At 41.5% G+C, this 17,414-nt stretch overlaps 2 protein-coding genes across 2 annotated transcripts; both read right to left on the reverse strand.

The window, feature by feature from the left end:
- Window positions 1-1,399: 1,399 nt before the first annotated feature.
- On the reverse strand, window positions 1,400-4,881 carry LOC145796338 (uncharacterized). Its single transcript, XM_082881424.1, has 11 exons — window positions 4,828-4,881; window positions 4,361-4,576; window positions 3,528-4,262; window positions 3,116-3,207; window positions 2,930-3,029; window positions 2,733-2,828; window positions 2,537-2,641; window positions 2,298-2,435; window positions 2,103-2,215; window positions 1,930-1,999; window positions 1,400-1,833 (listed from the first exon to the last, which is right to left on the reverse strand). Exons 1-11 carry the CDS (start codon window positions 4,879-4,881, stop codon window positions 1,723-1,725), a joined length of 1,830 nt encoding a protein of 609 aa, XP_082737550.1. The 3' UTR covers window positions 1,400-1,722.
- Window positions 4,882-5,052: 171 nt separating this feature from the next.
- Window positions 5,053-6,148, reverse strand: LOC145794861 (uncharacterized). Its single transcript, XM_082877205.1, has 2 exons — window positions 6,022-6,148; window positions 5,053-5,917 (listed from the first exon to the last, which is right to left on the reverse strand). Exons 1-2 carry the CDS (start codon window positions 6,082-6,084, stop codon window positions 5,231-5,233), a joined length of 750 nt encoding a protein of 249 aa, XP_082733331.1. The 5' UTR covers window positions 6,085-6,148; the 3' UTR covers window positions 5,053-5,230.
- Between the last annotated feature and the right edge of the window lie 11,266 nt (window positions 6,149-17,414).

The following is a 17,414-nucleotide window of genomic DNA, read 5'->3' on the forward strand; positions in this document are numbered from 1 at the left end:
GTTTTGCAAACAGTGAAACTGGAATTCCAAAATACTTCCCCAGGCAAGCATCTTGTATTGGGGTGCAGTTGTAATCCCGTAGAGGTTCAAAACTCCACAGTGGGAACCCTGTTTCAAAGAAACGTCGATCACCGAAGGAATCAATATACCCACCTGCATAATCCAATTCTGGTGACTTCGGTCGGGAGCTGCCAGCCGTTGCAAGTGATTGTCCACGACCACGTTTACCGTGGTGTGCATCCATAGGTGTGAAGCTTCTTGATTGAGTCCAACTTTGTTTTCGCAGGTTCACGAAGAATATATGGACGCAAAAACAAACCCAAATGCAAAGGAAACAACACTGGTTGCAACCTTTTTGTGGTTGGTTGTAAATGTTAAATTACCTTCAACCCATAGTCATTAATACGTTGGTGGTAGGTTTAAAGACGTGAACACACTTATTGTTGTTTGGTGGCAACAACTACCCAAACTGCGTAAAAGCAACTTAATGACTGCGGGTATTGCATTTAAAGGTTCGGTGCAATTGGAACGGCATATGTATCTGATAAGAGCAATTTTGCTAACCTTTATGGATGAGTAGACATGTAATTGGCTTGGGGCACAAATACAAATGACGAATGTGACTGTATGATGAACTGTGGGTGTGGAAATCAATGACAGTGGGCTAGTACTAATGGAAGGTACAATGCATGTGTGTTGGAAATGCCAAATAATGGACGATCAGGGGTACTGAACGGATGACTTGGTGCATGCAAGAAGGAACGAATTTTTGCAAGATGAATTCGGCCAGTTTGAGAAATTAATACGATGTATGTCACAATGCATGAGGTCTTCTGCAAACATACAAGTCATGTACCATATATTACAAATACTTACAGCATAGTGTTGTGTAATATTATGAATCTGTACATTCCTTTAAAAAAGTAGTCAGTAAAATAAACCATACACATATTCCTACAAAATGTCCGATTCGAACAAGATTGAAGCTATTGTTGAAGCTCATGTTGCTCCTGTATTCCAGCAGTTGCAAGCTATCTACGAAAGGCTGAATGAAGTGGACACACGGTTGTCAAGTTTGGAGCGGCAAGTCGGCGCTATCAAGCAGAACGTTGATTGGCTGACCGATGACAAATTGGCGGCGGACGAAGCGAAGTCTGATAAGACAATGGATGAGGACAATCAGTCAGACAGTACGGACAACTCTTCAGAAGACGCTGCTGATGATGCAGCAGATATGTAGATTTGATTTATTTTTTTTTTTATCCTTCCCTGTAAGCCATGAAAGTTTTTTTTTGGCTGGAGTCATATGTGCTAATGGGCTGATATATAACTTACCTACGAAGAGTATTGAGTTTTCATTCATAATGTGGTTTCTTTCATTTTTGAAAATTAATTTTGCCTTTTTTGTAATTAAATTATAAATTAACTTCGGTAACAAAAGCAGCCGTAAATTATATACAGTTACAGTCGCATTCATCCGAACAAGAAACATGCGTAAACAAAACAGTACTAAGTCAGCAGCCACGTCGACATGTTTGATCCATGTTTACATCGACATGTTTGATCCATGTTTACAGTTGGTCCATATTTACATCGTCCAGCAAAAACAATACTGGGGACCCATAATTAACATCCATATTGAAATCAAAGAATAAAAAATTAGTTAAAGTCCTATTGCCACCCAAATTAGTGGCGTACTGGCAGCCCATTCCCATCACTGGCCTAGCTTGTGGCATTGCTCATATGAAGGCAGTCCCGGTACTCTGCGATCTTTGCATTATTGACATCCATAACGATGTCAACCAACAACTTATGACGCACAGAGGGAGCGAACTTTGTCCACAAAAATCGTAAGACAAATCAGTTAAAATTGGAGGACGTACGAGGAAGGATTTGATTGACAAATGGAAATTAAGCGGTAGAATGTACCTTGTGTGGACCGGGGCTTAAATCAGGTTGCTGCATGAATTTGATGACGAACATCCCACAGTCAAACGTGCTACAAAAATAATTTCACATTAAAGTTGTCGTCAATACGTAATAGGTTCATTAAGTCAGTCATGCAGCTTAGACATTAATGTGAGGGAGGGATTGTGGATTACTCGTCCAGTTGTTGTACTGGCCTCTCGTCTAACATGCAGCGGTGGAAGGTACGCACGTCTGTAACATAATCATTTCCAAAGTGTAGTTGCAGCAAGTCGTGCATAGTTTCAACCTGTTCCACAAGGTTGAAGTTGGTTTACGTAAAGGATGTTCAAGTTTTTTGTAGTGTTCAGAAATGCACCAGAAGGACATACCAAAATTTTAGCTACATTTAGCTTCTTTTTGTTCGGTCGGTTGGATGGGACTGAGTCGAATAGGTAGGCTACACGGTCCACCATATCAATTTTAACGCACAACCAATGCACTCCTCTGTAATTGAAAGGCACGTAAATCTACACGAAAACACAACGGCAGACCTTGTTTAGAGGCCATGCAAACATGTAATGGCTTTCATATTTTCGTTTTAATATAACGGGATGAACATTGATATTACCCTCTGGCATGCATCAATCGCACCAGTGTATCTGTCATGTCCGAAAAATGATGTGACGATATGTTCATGGTCCAGAGGTTGCATATCTTTATTTAGAATCATAGTCTGCATGTGTAATGCATAAAGGTCATTGACGGAAACATTTGTCAAAATATTTCATACACAATACACAACGTAGCTTTAAACACTTACTTACCGACAGATATACGGGAAAGAACCAATCAGTGTGCCTCCCGTCATTGTGTAAATCCCTCTGTCGATTAGTCAATTGCACCACCACCAAGTTGATTGGCTGGAACATTGTATGCAAGACACAAGGCAAGTTGATTAGAAAGGTTTCTGAGTTAGGGGTACTGAAAAACGCAGATTCATATTTGTGCAGCCAACACTTACAGTGTCGGATAGCCACGACCCTGGTTTGAGCGTGCGCATGTCACGCCGGGTGCCAACTTCACATGCCCGTCCATGAAGATTCATGGAAACAACAATGTCCCTACAAGCAATAAATGATCCTTAGAACGATAGTTATTTCACAGTGGACTGTCATTGAAAATTTGCAAGTAGTAAATGAAACAATACATTTCATTTTTGCTATCGTCAAATACATAGTGAAGAAGTTTTTGTTCCTCCGCCGATAACAACCCTTCGCTGTCCAACATCGTCAACGAGTCCTACAAAAATAAACAGCCAACTAACAGTACACATTTCATAAAAGTATTGAAGCTTATATTACAAGGTCTGTAGTCATAAAAAAAACGTGAAATGATGTAAAAACTGTGAGCCCCAGAGTTTTCCCAACTTGTGATGTTTCGTGCGGAGTTTGTTAGAAATGTGTACTAACATATGGCAGCAGTCATAACTGCAAACATGCAATTCTTTGACAACTAGTACAATACAACACAGATGATTGTAAAATTACTGATTCACATTATTGATGTGGGCATGAATTGGGTATTCACAACTTGTGGGGCATTAAAGGCAGTATTTGTACCTTGTTCACGTTGTCCACACCATCAACATCCACAGGTGAACTGCTGTCGTCAACTCCACTATTTGTTTTGCTATCGATGCACAATTGCATATCCCCGACCTCAGTGGCTTGAACTCCACTTCCGCACATTTTTCCTTTTCCTTTTCCTTTTCGTCTTCCCTTTGCACTTCTTCTAACGATTCCAGTTGCTCCCAATGGTTTGCCAAGCTTAGTAGGAGAAGTATGCACATCGCACGCCACGTTCTTCACGCCCACTGACTGAAGGTCAGGACTGTATTTATCTTCAGTTTCATATGTTTCCCCTGACTGAAGGCCTCCCTTCTTGTTGTTGTCGCCACCTTCTTCGATGTTCAGCTTGTGCCCATCATGCAAATGACTTTTGTCCCTTGCCAAGGTTCCCTTCAAAATATGTTGTTGGTGATCCACCCCTTGTACATCTGAAATATTACACTCCATTGGGTTAACTTCGTCCGATGGTTTGACCACGCCATCCTCATGCGCCTCGACTCCAACAGCAGGGTCCACACCCTGTTTGGCCACGCCTGCCGGTTGCGGTGTAGAGAATATACCTTCGATGAGGTGGTGTAGCATTTGCTTCAGTTCACGTAAATTGGTTTGTTCAGTGAACGGTTCGTTGCAGCCCAAACTGAAACGTTGAAGCAGTTGCTTCAGCATGTCCTTCAGTTGAGCAACATTGGAGGAGAGGTTAATGATACACACATCATTGCCTTCCACCTAATTATACATACACATTCGTGAACTTAGCCTTACAAACCATCTTCAAATGATGTGGCTCAACTGTGTGAAAATTGCGTAATGCTTGGATGGATTACCTTGTCATTGCGAACAACTTGCTTGCCTTCGAAATGTCGCAACATCTCCATTAAATCTGTTTGGTTGTGGAGAACTTGCTTCATCATTTCCTTCAGTTCATGAATGTCGGACTCCAAATTGCTCATACGGACTTCATTGTACTGTCCTGTTTGTTGGTTCTCGACATGGCATGCATCCATGTCAGCATCATCGGCGTTACTGTAATCAAACTCCACCTAATCATAGAAACGCATAAATGAAGTCTGACATTGTATGTTGAAGACAAGTGGGTCGATGGTGTGAAATGTGCACAGTGGTAGGAGTGCTTACCGCAATTGTTGGGAAATTTTGCTTCCTTCTGATACGTCGCAGCGTCTCCCGTATTTGGGTATCACCCCAATAATGAAGCCGAGGTGTGGACCGCGTCGTAGTCGTGCTCAGACAAACACAATCAAGGTACAACAGCTGTGGACATTAAGGGGCATACCATAATTAAGTTGTTCTTCCCACAGAAATGAACTATATTCAGTAACAATGACATTCATTATTCTCAATTTTGCAGTGGAACGTACATAGCATACCGATTTTGTTGAGGATGCTGTCAACTTTATAGGCACATATCATGCAATGTTTTTTGGGGAAAAAATTGTACAGCACACCAAGGACTTTATTGATGAAACCAAGAAAAAATTTTTATGTACATGTTCCCCTCTTCGCAACGTAGTTTTAATTGGTTCCTCCATTGAGGTTCAGCATACTTTTTGCCCTGTACTCTTTGTTCTTAAATTCATGACGGTAGTCACACAAAATTTATTTCTGCAAGTACCATACTTGGTCAGGAAGAGTGCTGTTTGTCGTACTCACAAAGCAGGTACCATTGTATGTCCCAATCAAGGCCAATTTGTTGAACCATGACAGAACAATGCATGAAACACATGAAGGGGGGAATGGAAAAAAAATTCAAGGTATTGGCATACCATTAGCAGGAAAACACATCCAGTTGCACCGCGATGACCTTTATACTTGCGAACACCGTTGTGAAGGAATTGCAGTGTCAACTTTGCCCAATTACAAGCTCGCATACGATTCACGTCCTTCACGGCATGAATGAACGATGGCTTCAACCCGGTCATTGTGGTAGGACACAACATGGCCCCCAACACGTACAGCGCAAATTTCCGCCGAAACTCGTCCTCCGCACCAGCAGTCTCGGTCAGATAAAGTCTCAACTTGTTCAAAGGAATGACTCCGTTAACAACTCCAACCTCATCGTAGATATTGGGATATGCTTCCAATGACCCAGCCAACTGCACGTCATCGCCTTCACACCGTATTCCCAATAAAACATTAACTGCCTTACACGTGAGCCTGACTTGACAACCATGGACATTCAATGAACTACTGTCAGGATCGAAGTTCTGTACCAACCATGCGCACAAGTCGTGATCTATACGTGTACACTTCATCCCCAGGAGGCCAGCAAACCCAATGTCAATGACTGCCTGCTTTTGTGCTTCGTTGAACCGGTTAACTAGCTCAACAATTGACTTCAATGATATGCGGAGTTGCCTTTTACCCTGCACATTTTTTACCCTTAAATTAATAAAAAAATACAACCAACAATGTCAGCAAAGCAGGACCTAGGCAAATGCATTTACGAAAACATGAAGTACGTAATGACCTTTTCAGACTTCGGTGCACATGGTACTACTTTGGCGTGTTCCTCAGCGCTCGCCTTAGCCATTTCGACAAACCTCTTTTTCTCATCAGAGGGGAGTGCCTTCCACCTTTCCCCAATCTCCTTTCTAGTCTTTAACCAAGAAAATGACAGACGTACAAGACAAGTAACAACTATGAGTCCGAAATTACTGTAACTACAACTTTATGCCAAACGCAATCCGCGTGCATTGTTGCTAATTAAATAAGATTGCAAATACAAATAACAGTTGCAGCAAAAAGTCAGCGACGAAACGTAGCTGGACTTTTACAACGAATTGAAATTTACAAAAACAATAGGAAGGTGACATTATTACATGCTACAATCCTACAAACGCGAAACAATCACAAGCCCACTACGACCATTCAATACAACGTGTGGATAGCAACCCAGCGATGTGTTTCCATCATACTGTATTATAGAGAATACAGATTTCAACACTCACCATTTTTCGTCGAGTGTTGTCTGGCCCTTGCATTTCCTTGAATTGTTGCTGGCTGCATGCAAGCATCGTCAAGCTTATCATCACTAAATGTGAAATATGAATACATATATATATATATATATATGCAAGTTTTTATGTCACGCTGGCCCTGAAATCGGCATAAGACAGCTTTCGTACATCCGGGACTGAATCGACACCAAGTTAAACATTTTCAGACATGCGGAACAAAACCAATTTGAAACATCACAAACTGAACTTCGACGAGGCGCGTAATTTCAGTACGAAATATGTAATTCCAGATTGTCAAAATAAAGAACTAGTACCTGTAACAAATGAATGGTGCAACTGGCCGCTTTCGACAAGAGCCAGCGATAGTGTCAGACATTTGGATATGTTGTTCGGTAATTGTCTTCAATCTTTTCCTTCCCCTTATGAAAGAGCAAATCATACAAATTAGATTGAAGGGAAAATTACAGGGGTGGTGTACACATTTTGTCCGTCGTCTAATTTCGATCGATGCACTTTAAACTACCTAAATTGTGACAGTCCATTTCAAATTTCGTGGACATTTTCGGTCAAATTGCTAATGCCGTTTGTCATTTTTAAAACAAAGATTGTAATGTCAATTGATTCAGATTATGTAAGTTCAGTAAAGTTATAAGTTGACTACAACAAAAAATACAGTTGCCACGTATATGCATATTTTCTGATACAAAACAGTGAAGAGTTGAAATCAAATGGACGTAATTGAAACAAAAGTTCAAAATTGATGGTGCAAAGCGAGGCCATTCAAAATTTGTGCAAAACAAATAACACAAACACAAAAGTACAAGGGCTGCTGTAAGAATTGATCCGGAAAAAAATCAGCGTATTCCTTGGTGATGGATTTCGTTTGTTTACAAACATATGTACCAAACCAACTGGTAGCAAGTCTTTAAGGAGAAAACTAACATTGTTGGTGCGAGGTGACCAATATCCATCAGATGCAATGACGACAACTCCTGCAAAGTATTGCAATCAATATTTACAGGAACACAAACAAACGGCTGCAACATGTGGCTGTTAACCTTAAAATTTTGCGTAAACACAGACAACAACACGCAGAATTTCCCAACACATACAGATTTTGAAACAGACAAAAGAAAGGGCACACATGGAAATTTTGCATTTCTTTCACACAGCTTACAATTAAAACAATTATGTGTACAAGCGATAAATGCATAATTTCACAAATATTCAAGAGGAAGGACTACATTGTGTTTTTCATTTAGGGCTGAAGGACTACACGCACATACTTTTATGAAGGCCCGCCTACAAATGACAAAGAAGCAACTGAACTATTTCATGACGGGGTTAAACAATCAGGACACGATTCTTCTGTGACAGAAATTGGTGCTCATCCTAGGCACAAAAACCAGATGAAACCCCATCCATCAAGTTGAGGGCTTCAATTTCCTACTGAGCAACTTGGTTGCAGAGAATCGAGGTGGCTGCATCGTGGCCCGTGCTCCATTACCTTTGGGTGGTCAGACAGTGGGCAGATCAGAGAAGAATACTTTTCTGTGGTTGACGTGTCTGTAGGTGAAATCTTTAGGAGGGATCTCAACTGTGCGTGCACATACAGTGTGCTCCCATCGTAGGTGATGTTCAACTGCTTAACGAAGTTGTTCAGTTCTTCAACTTCACGAACTGTCGTAAGGGTGAGGTGAAGAAATTCAGAGAAGTCAACAAGCCCAGGCAATTCACGAAGAAAATCTAATTTGTAGAAATGGACAACCTTGCCTGTCATTGCACGCAACTTTTGAATGACGGTTACCTTTCTGTTGAAGTTATCATCTTGCATATATATACAGCAGTTACATTTGAAGAGGAAGGTAGCTGTCATTCATGAGTTGCGGGCTGTTTGAACTTCATTGAGCGTAGAAATGAAATGCGTACTCTCATTTGTCTTTTTTATGACCTTCGTGCAGAATGAGAATGGATGGGTACGTTAGTAATATTTTTTGGCAGGCAGTGGCAGTCTTGCTTGTTTCATTGTCGCATACAATTGATGAAACTTGTTTGTCAACCACAGAAAAGTATTCTTCTCTGATCTGCCCACTGTCTGAGCACCCGAAGGTAATGGAGCACGGGCCAGGATGCAGCCACCTCGATTCTCTGCAACCAAGTTGCTCAGTAGGAAATTGAAGCCCTCAACTTGATGGCTGGCCTTGCCAACAACTTAAGCGGCCGGAGAGTGCGTGCACACTGTATGTGCACGCACAGTTTAGATCCCTCCTAAAGAGTTCACCTACAGACACGTCAACCACGGAAACAGAGGGCATTGACGATGCCCGGATGGACCACATCTTAGAAAAGTTGGATATTAGACAAGGACTGAAGGCAAACTTCTTCCTTAATCTGTTAGGGTTCTCCGACTCAGATGGGGAGAAGGTATTGGTTTTCAGCCATCGTCTCCGGCCACTTAAGTTGTTGGCAAGGCCAGCCATCAAGTTGAGGGCTTCAATTTCCTACTGAGCAACTTGGTTGCAGAGAATCGAGGTGGCTGCATCGTGGCCCGTGCTCCATTACCTTTGGGTGGTCAGACAGTGGGCAGGATGCAGCCACCTCGATTCTCTGCAACCAAGTTGCTCAGTAGGAAATTGAAGCCCTCAACTTGATGGTTGGCCTAGCCAACAACTTAAGTGGCCGGAGACGATGGCTGAAAACCAATACCTTCTCCCCACCTGAGTCGGAGAACCCTAACAGATTAAGGAAGAAGTTTGCCTTCAGTCCTTGTCTAATATCCAACTTTTCTAAGATGTGGTCCATCCGGGCATCGTCAATGCCCTCTGTTTCTGTGGTTGACGTGTCTGTAGGTGAAATCTTTAGGAGGGATCTCAACTGTGCGTGCACATACAGTGTGCTCCCATCGTAGGTGATGTTCAACTGCTTAACGAAGTTGTTCAGTTCTTCAACTTCACGAACTGTTGTAAGGGTGAGGTGAAGAAATTCAAAGAAGTCAACAAGCCCAGGCAATTCACGAAGAAAATCTAATTTGTAGAAATGGACAACCTTGCCTGTCATTGCACGCAACTTTTGAATGACGGTTACCTTTCTGTTGAAGTTATCATCTTGCATATATATACAGCAGTTACATTTGAAGAGGAAGGTAGCTGTCATTCATGAGTTGCGGGCTGTTTGAACTTCATTGAGCGTAGAAATGAAATGCGTACTCTCATTTGTCTTTTTTATGACCTTCGTGCAAAATGAGAATGGATGGGTACGTTAGTAATATTTTTTGGCAGGCAGTGGCAGTCTTGCTTGTTTCATTGTCGCATACAATTGATGAAACTTGTTTGTCAACCACAGAAAAGTATTCTTCTCTGATCTGCCCACTGTCTGAGCACCCGAAGGTAATGGAGCACGGGCCAGGATGCAGCCACCTCGATTCTCTGCAACCAAGTTGCTCAGTAGGAAATTGAAGCCCTCAACTTGATGGCTGGCCTTGCCAACAACTTAAGCGGCCGGAGAGTGCGTGCACACTGTATGTGCACGCACAGTTTAGATCCCTCCTAAAGAGTTCACCTACAGACACGTCAACCACGGAAACAGAGGGCATTGACGATGCCCGGATGGACCACATCTTAGAAAAGTTGGATATTAGACAAGGACTGAAGGCAAACTTCTTCCTTAATCTGTTAGGGTTCTCCGACTCAGATGGGGAGAAGGTATTGGTTTTCAGCCATCGTCTCCGGCCACTTAAGTTGTTGGCAAGGCCAGCCATCAAGTTGAGGGCTTCAATTTCCTACTGAGCAACTTGGTTGCAGAGAATCGAGGTGGCTGCATCGTGGCCCGTGCTCCATTACCTTTGGGTGGTCAGACAGTGGGCAGGATGCAGCCACCTCGATTCTCTGCAACCAAGTTGCTCAGTAGGAAATTGAAGCCCTCAACTTGATGGTTGGCCTAGCCAACAACTTAAGTGGCCGGAGACGATGGCTGAAAACCAATACCTTCTCCCCACCTGAGTCGGAGAACCCTAACAGATTAAGGAAGAAGTTTGCCTTCAGTCCTTGTCTAATATCCAACTTCTTTAAGATGTGGTCCATCCGGGCATCGTCAATGCCCTCTGTTTCCGTGGTTGACGTGTCTGTAGGTGAACTCTTTAGGAGGGATCTAAACTGTGCGTGCACATACAGTGTGCACGCACTCTCCGGCCGCTTAAGTTGTTGGCAAGGCCAGCCATCAAGTTGAGGGCTTCAATTTCCTACTGAGCAACTTGGTTGCAAAGAATCGAGGTGGCTGCATCCTGGCCCGTGCTCCATTACCTTCGGGTGCTCAGACAGTGGGCAGATCAGAGAAGAATACTTTTCTGTGGTTGACAAACAAGTTTCATCAATTGTATGCGACAATGAAACAAGCAAGACTGCCACTGCCTGCCAAAAAATATTACTAACGTACCCATCCATTCTCATTCTGCACGAAGGTCATAAAAAAGACAAATGAGAGTACGCATTTCATTTCTACGCTCAATGAAGTTCAAACAGCCCGCAACTCATGAATGACAGCTACCTTCCTCTTCAAATGTAACTGCTGTATATATATGCAAGATGATAACTTCAACAGAAAGGTAACCGTCATTCAAAAGTTGCGTGCAATGACAGGCAAGGTTGTCCATTTCTACAAATTAGATTTTCTTCGTGAATTGCCTGGGCTTGTTGACTTCTCTGAATTTCTTCACCTCACCCTTACGACAGTTCGTGAAGTTGAAGAACTGAACAACTTCGTTAAGCAGTTGAACATCACTTGCGATGGGAGCACACTGTATGTGCACGCACAGTTGAGATCCCTCCTAAAGATTTCACCTACAGACACGTCAACCACAGAAACAGAGGGCATTGACGATGCCCGGATGGACCACATCTTAGAAAAGTTGGATATTAGACAAGGACTGAAGGCAAACTTCTTCCTTAATCTGTTAGGGTTCTCCGACTCAGGTGGGGAGAAGGTATTGGTTTTCAGCCATCGTCTCCGGCCACTTAAGTTGTTGGAAAGGCTAGCCATGAAAGTGAATGCTTCAACTCTTGATTCAGAATTGGGTGTGGGAACGAATAGCTCTCTACAAAATTTGGAAATCGTCATCCTCATTTCAACTCTTTCAATTGGCTTTCCTATGTTTTAAGTTGAATACCGTCAACTATGCATGAACTTCAGCACTGAAAGAAAGAGTTGTTTACTGTGTTACACGGACTCGGGTACGGGTCCCAGGTGCGGTATGCATGTACAGGTCCGACTCATTATATCTTAACCCTACATTCAATGGTACACGGTGTGGGGAAAAAATATCATATTTTTAATCTAATATGTGCCATAAAATGGTACTATATGTAACTCACGGTGTCAAAATCACATTTATAGTAATTTCACAATAATTTGCACATATAATAATTGTGTTTTATACAATTATATAAGAAGTGTCCGTTGAAAAGTATCCGACACATATCCCATACCCTTGTCTGACTCTCAGGTGTCCGACACGGGTATTTGATCTATTTTGAAGAGTCCGTGTACCACAGATTGTTTCTAAACATAAGTTCCGGCAATATAAAATCACCGAGTACAGCAAAATTTAAAGCACAATTCAACCGAGTGTGCTACCTGTTGCGGAAACAAGATTAGTCATTGTTTGTTTATCGAGTTTCTTATTTTTGCTTTTTTGGCTACTCGAAAAGAAAAAAAAAATTTGTTTTTCCCGTGCCAACATTACACAAATTTCTTTTAAAGTCTTCTTTCGTTATATATAACCCAACATAACAAGTTCGCCATGTAAATGCAGAACACCTTTTATTCTTGTTGCTAACTACTATCATACCTATGTTCAACTTGCAGCACTGATAGCAGAGGGAAGACTTCCTATTCGGAAGGGAGAAAATACAAAAAATCGAGTACAGAACAGTTCCTATTGGGTTCATTTCGGTTAGCAGAGGGAAGAGTTCCTATTCGAATAGCACAAAATACCAAAATGGAGTACAGAACAGTTCCTATTGGGTCGATTTCTGGTTGGGTGTGAAGGTATATGCGAATGATAGAAGACAAACAAGGAGACAGATAATGTACCAGCACGAAATAAAGGAAATACCAACCGGATCAGACGAACCGACGGTGGTGCTCGATTAACCCTTGCGGTTGTGCTCCACCGACAAAAATCAACTCAAAAAAAGTATTTACGCATCCACTTCCATGGCTACCCTTCCCAAGAACTTAAGCTCAGCACTCAAATATTGTTCTCTGTAAAACCCTACAGCTACGGGGAAATGGAACAACGGAGAGACGGGCAGACAGAAAGACAAACAAAGAGAGAGGTCCGAGATGGAAGAGAGACGGACGGGCCGACGGAACTTACACCTCTTCTGAACACTTCGGCAATTTTTTAAGTTTTATACTTGTTCTGACAACCTACACCTTTTAATGAAAACTGACATCATTTATAAATTAATTTTCTTCATAAAAGTTACACCTTGGAACTTTATCTTTACATTACATTAATTTTCTTAGTAAAAGTTACACCTTGGATCTTTTCCAAAAATGAAACATTCAGCTTTAATTCGGATTGGTCTTCTTTGGGAACTTATATCTTTTGTAAAAACGAAACATTCAGCTTCGATGGTTGCTCTTATTTGGGAACTTGTACCTTTTGTAAAAAATCACAAAGTTTACAACTATTCCTAAAGTTTACACCTTTCCTAAAAATTTACACCTCCTCTCGGAAATATTTGCAACTTCTTGAAAAATGACACATTTTGTGGAAAAACCTTTTTCGTAAAATTTACACTTATTATTTCAAGTTACACCTTTAGTGAAAAACAAAACTTACATCTTTTCTATGGTCATTTACACCTTCTACGGACAAACATACACCATATTTGAAAAGGTTATACCTTTTGTCAAATAATTTCTTGGTGTGTTTGGTAACGTTTACGTTTTCAGTTTATATTTACAAAAAATTTATAAACTAGTTTTTGTTTATTTTTTGAAAAACATAAACTACAAACGCGTTTCGTAATTGACAAAATGTTTTAAAAAAATTTAAAATATAAAAAAGAGTGAGAAATGGCGAGTGGTGGCAAGTGGCAGCGGAAGACGGTGGTGGAAAGTGGTGACGGTGAGTGGTGGGTGGTGGTGGTGGTGGTGGTGGGTGGGTGATGGTGGCAGGTGGTAGCGAGTGGGTGGTGGTGGTGGTGGTGGTGGTGGTGGCGGGTGGTGGGTGGTGGTAGCGGGTAGGTGGGTGGCGGATGGCGGGTAACGGTGACGGGTGGTGGGTGGTAGCAACTGGGTGGTGGTGGCAGGTGGGTGGCGGATGGCGGGTGGTAGTAGGTGCTAGGTAGTGGCGAGTGGTGATGGTGGGTGGGTGGGTGGGTGGGTGGGTGACAGCGGCGGGTGGTGGGTAGTAACGAATAGGTGGTGGTGGTGATGGTGGCGGGTGGTGGTGGCAGGTGGGTGGCGGATAGCGAGTGGTGGCGGGTGGTGATGGTGGGTGGGTGGGTGACGGTGGCGGGTGGTGGTGGCGGCGGGTGGTGGTGGGTGGTGGCGGGTAGGTGACGGATGGTGGTGGTGGTGGTGGTGGGTGGGTGGGTGGGTGGGTGACGGTGGCGGGTGATAGGTGGTAACGACTGGGTGGTGGTGGTGGCGGGTGGCGGGTGGTGGTGGCAGGTGGGTGATAGGTGATGGTGGTGGTGGGTGGTGGGTGGTGGTGGTGGCAGGTGAGTGGCAGGTGGTGGTGGGTGGCTAGTGGTGGCAGGTGGTGGTGGCAGGTGGGTGGTGGCAAGTAGGTGGTGGTGGCGAGCGGTGGATGGTAATGGCAAGTGGTGGGTGGTGGCGGTTGGATGGCAGGTGGGTGGTGGGTGGTGGGCAGTAGTGGTGGTGGTGGTGGTGGGGGTGGGGGTGGGGGTGGGTGGTGGTGGCGGAGGCGGAAGACGGTGGTGGAAAATGGTGGCGGGTGGTGGCTAGTGTTGGGTGGTAAAAAAAAAAAAAACTGAAAGCTCAAAATGGAAACACATTTTTTGTGTTTTTATTTTTTGGCCAAATTTATAAACTGAGACCACTGATTTATAAATCAAAAATTTTGCCAAACAAGTTTTTATTTGAGTTTTTTAAATTTTTGTAAATATAAACAGAAATTTTACTCCTTCTGTGTTTACGAATATTTTGAAATGAACGCTTTGTTACTCCATTTGTGGTTTTGAACACTTTGAAATGTTACTCCTTCATACTTTTCGTAAAAATACTTACACCATTTTTGAAAAGTTACTCCTTTAAGTTTGTGAGCGGCAACTTAAAGCTTCGTCAGAAGTCACTTATAGCATTTGTGATAAAAAAAACAAAAAATTTACACATTTAGCTTATGCTTACACCTTTTCGTGGCAGGGCTTACACCATTTTTGAAAAGTTACTCCTTTTGTGTAAGAATTTTTTTCATAACATTTATACTTTAACTTCCAACTTACACCTTTTGTGAAACCCCAACTTAAAGCTTTATTCGGAAGTCACTTACACCTTTTGGGAAAAAAAAAAATCATCAAATTTACACCTTTTTCTTAAGCTTACACCTTTTCGAGAAAATACTTACACCATTTTTGAAAACGTACTCCTTTTGTGTAAGAATTTTTGGCATAACATTTATACTTTTTCTTCCAACTTACACCTTCTGTGAAAGATTGTATAAGCACAGAGTAAATGTTATGACAAAAATTCTTACACAAAAGGAGTACATTTTCAAAAATGGTGTAACTATCTTCCCAAAAAGGTGTAAGCTTAAGCAAAAGGTGTAAATTTCATTAATTTTGTTTTTCACAAAAGGTATAAGTGACTTCCGAAGATGCTTTAACTTGGTCTTTCACAAAAGGTGTAAGTTGGAAGAAAAAGTATAAGTGACTTCCGAAGATGCTTTAACTTGGTCTTTCACAAAAGGTGTAAGTTGGAAGAAAAAGTATAAGTGTTATGCCAAAAATTCTTACACAAAAGGAGTACCTTTTCAAAAATGGTGTAAATATGTTCCCAAAAAGGTGTAAGCTTAAGCAAAATGTCTAAATTTTATGAATTTTTTTTTTCACAAATGGTATAAGTGACTTCCGACGAAGCTCTAAGTTGGGCTTTCCCATAAGGTGTAAGTTCGAAGACAAAGTATAAATGTTATGCCAAAAGTTATTACACCAACTGAGTAACTTTTGAAAAATGGTGTAAGCACTTCCACGAAAAGGTGAAAGCTTAAGGAAAATGTGTAAATTTGATGAATTTTTTTTTCCACAAAAGGTGTGACTTCGGAGCAAAAGTATAAATCTTATGAAAAAAATTGTTACACAAAAGGTTTAAGTTGGGCTTTCACAAACGGTGTAAGTTCGAAGAAAAAGTATAAATCTTATGCCACAAAGAAATGTCAGTAACTTCGCAAAACGTCTAAGTTCGGTTTTTTCCCCCGAAAACCTGTAAGTTCCTAAAATCGAATCACACTGTATTTGTCTTGTTCAGATAATGGCAATGTGAGAGAGAAGGGCGTTTCGGAGGGCTTGGCCTTTCTCCCAGTAGAACTCCGTTTCATACAAGACGAGTCTGGGAAGGATTCCAATAGCGACTCCGAGTCCAAATCCAACCAAGTATGTCAATGTAAAAGAGAACCGTTGATAGACTGAGGTCAACAGACATAGAGACCTAGATGGACACTTATCGACAGAGGGACCGAAATCGACAGAGATCGACAGAGAAGAGACCCACGCTGGAGACAGACCGAGATAAACAGGGATCGACAGAGACAGACCGACATCGACACAGAGAGTCCAAGATCGATAGGCAATCTTTCAAAAAATCTTTGCTTTGCGGCGGCGGTGCAAGTGGAGTTGCCGATCTCAGAAGGTTGTGAGGACCGGAGCCCACCGACGCTTGGGTGGTCAGCGGGGGTCACGAACCCTTTGATTTGTTCAGTGGTTGTGTCAATTGGTTTATGAACACTTCGAAATGTTACTCCTTTTGTGTTTACTACTTTGAGATGAACATATATTACTCCTTCTGTGTTTACGAACATTTTGAAATGAACCCTTTGTTAGTCCTTTTCTGGTTATCAACACTTTGAAAAGTTACTCCTTCGTTAATATATTTACACCATTTTGGAAAAGTTACTCCTTTTGTGTAAGAATTGTTGGCATAAGATTTATACTTTTTCTTCGAACTGACAGTTTTTCTGAAAGCCGAACTTAAACCTATTTCGGAAGTCACTTATACCTTTTGTGAAAAAAAAAAATTCATTAATTTTGCACCTTTTGCTTATGCTTACACTTTTTCCTGAAAATACTTACACAATTTTTGAAAAGTTACTCCTTTTGTGTAAGAAGTTTTGGCATAACATTTATACTTTTGGGCTTATATACTCTTTCACAGAAGGTGTAAGTTTGAAGAAAAAGTATAAATCTTATGAGAAAAATTATTTCATAAAGGAGTAACTTTTCAAGAAAAATATAAGCAGTTTCATGAAAAGGTATAAGCCGATGCAAAAGGTGTAAATTTGATGAATTTATTTTTTCACAAAAGGTATAACTGACTTGCGAAAAAGCTTTAAGTTGGGCATCCACAAAGGTGTAAGTTCGAAGAAAAGCTATAAAAGTTATGCCAAATATTTTTACAGAAAAGGAGTAACTTTTTAAAATAAATATATGCACTTCCACGAAAAGGTATAAGTGACTTGCGAAAAAGGTTTAAGTTGGCCTTCCACAAACGGTGTAAGTTCGAAAAAAGGTATAAATCCTATGCCAAAAATTCTTACACAAAAGGAGTAACTTTTCAAAAAAAATTATAAGCACTTCCACGAAAAGGTATAAGCTTCGGCAAAAGGTGTAAATTTGATGATTTTATTTTTCCACAAACGGTATAACTGAATTCCGAAAAA

Source organism: Camellia sinensis, chromosome 7 (genome assembly GCF_055761805.1).
Source record: "Camellia sinensis isolate YWXY chromosome 7, ASM5576180v1, whole genome shotgun sequence".
In the NCBI taxonomy this organism is placed as follows: domain Eukaryota; kingdom Viridiplantae; phylum Streptophyta; class Magnoliopsida; order Ericales; family Theaceae; genus Camellia; species Camellia sinensis.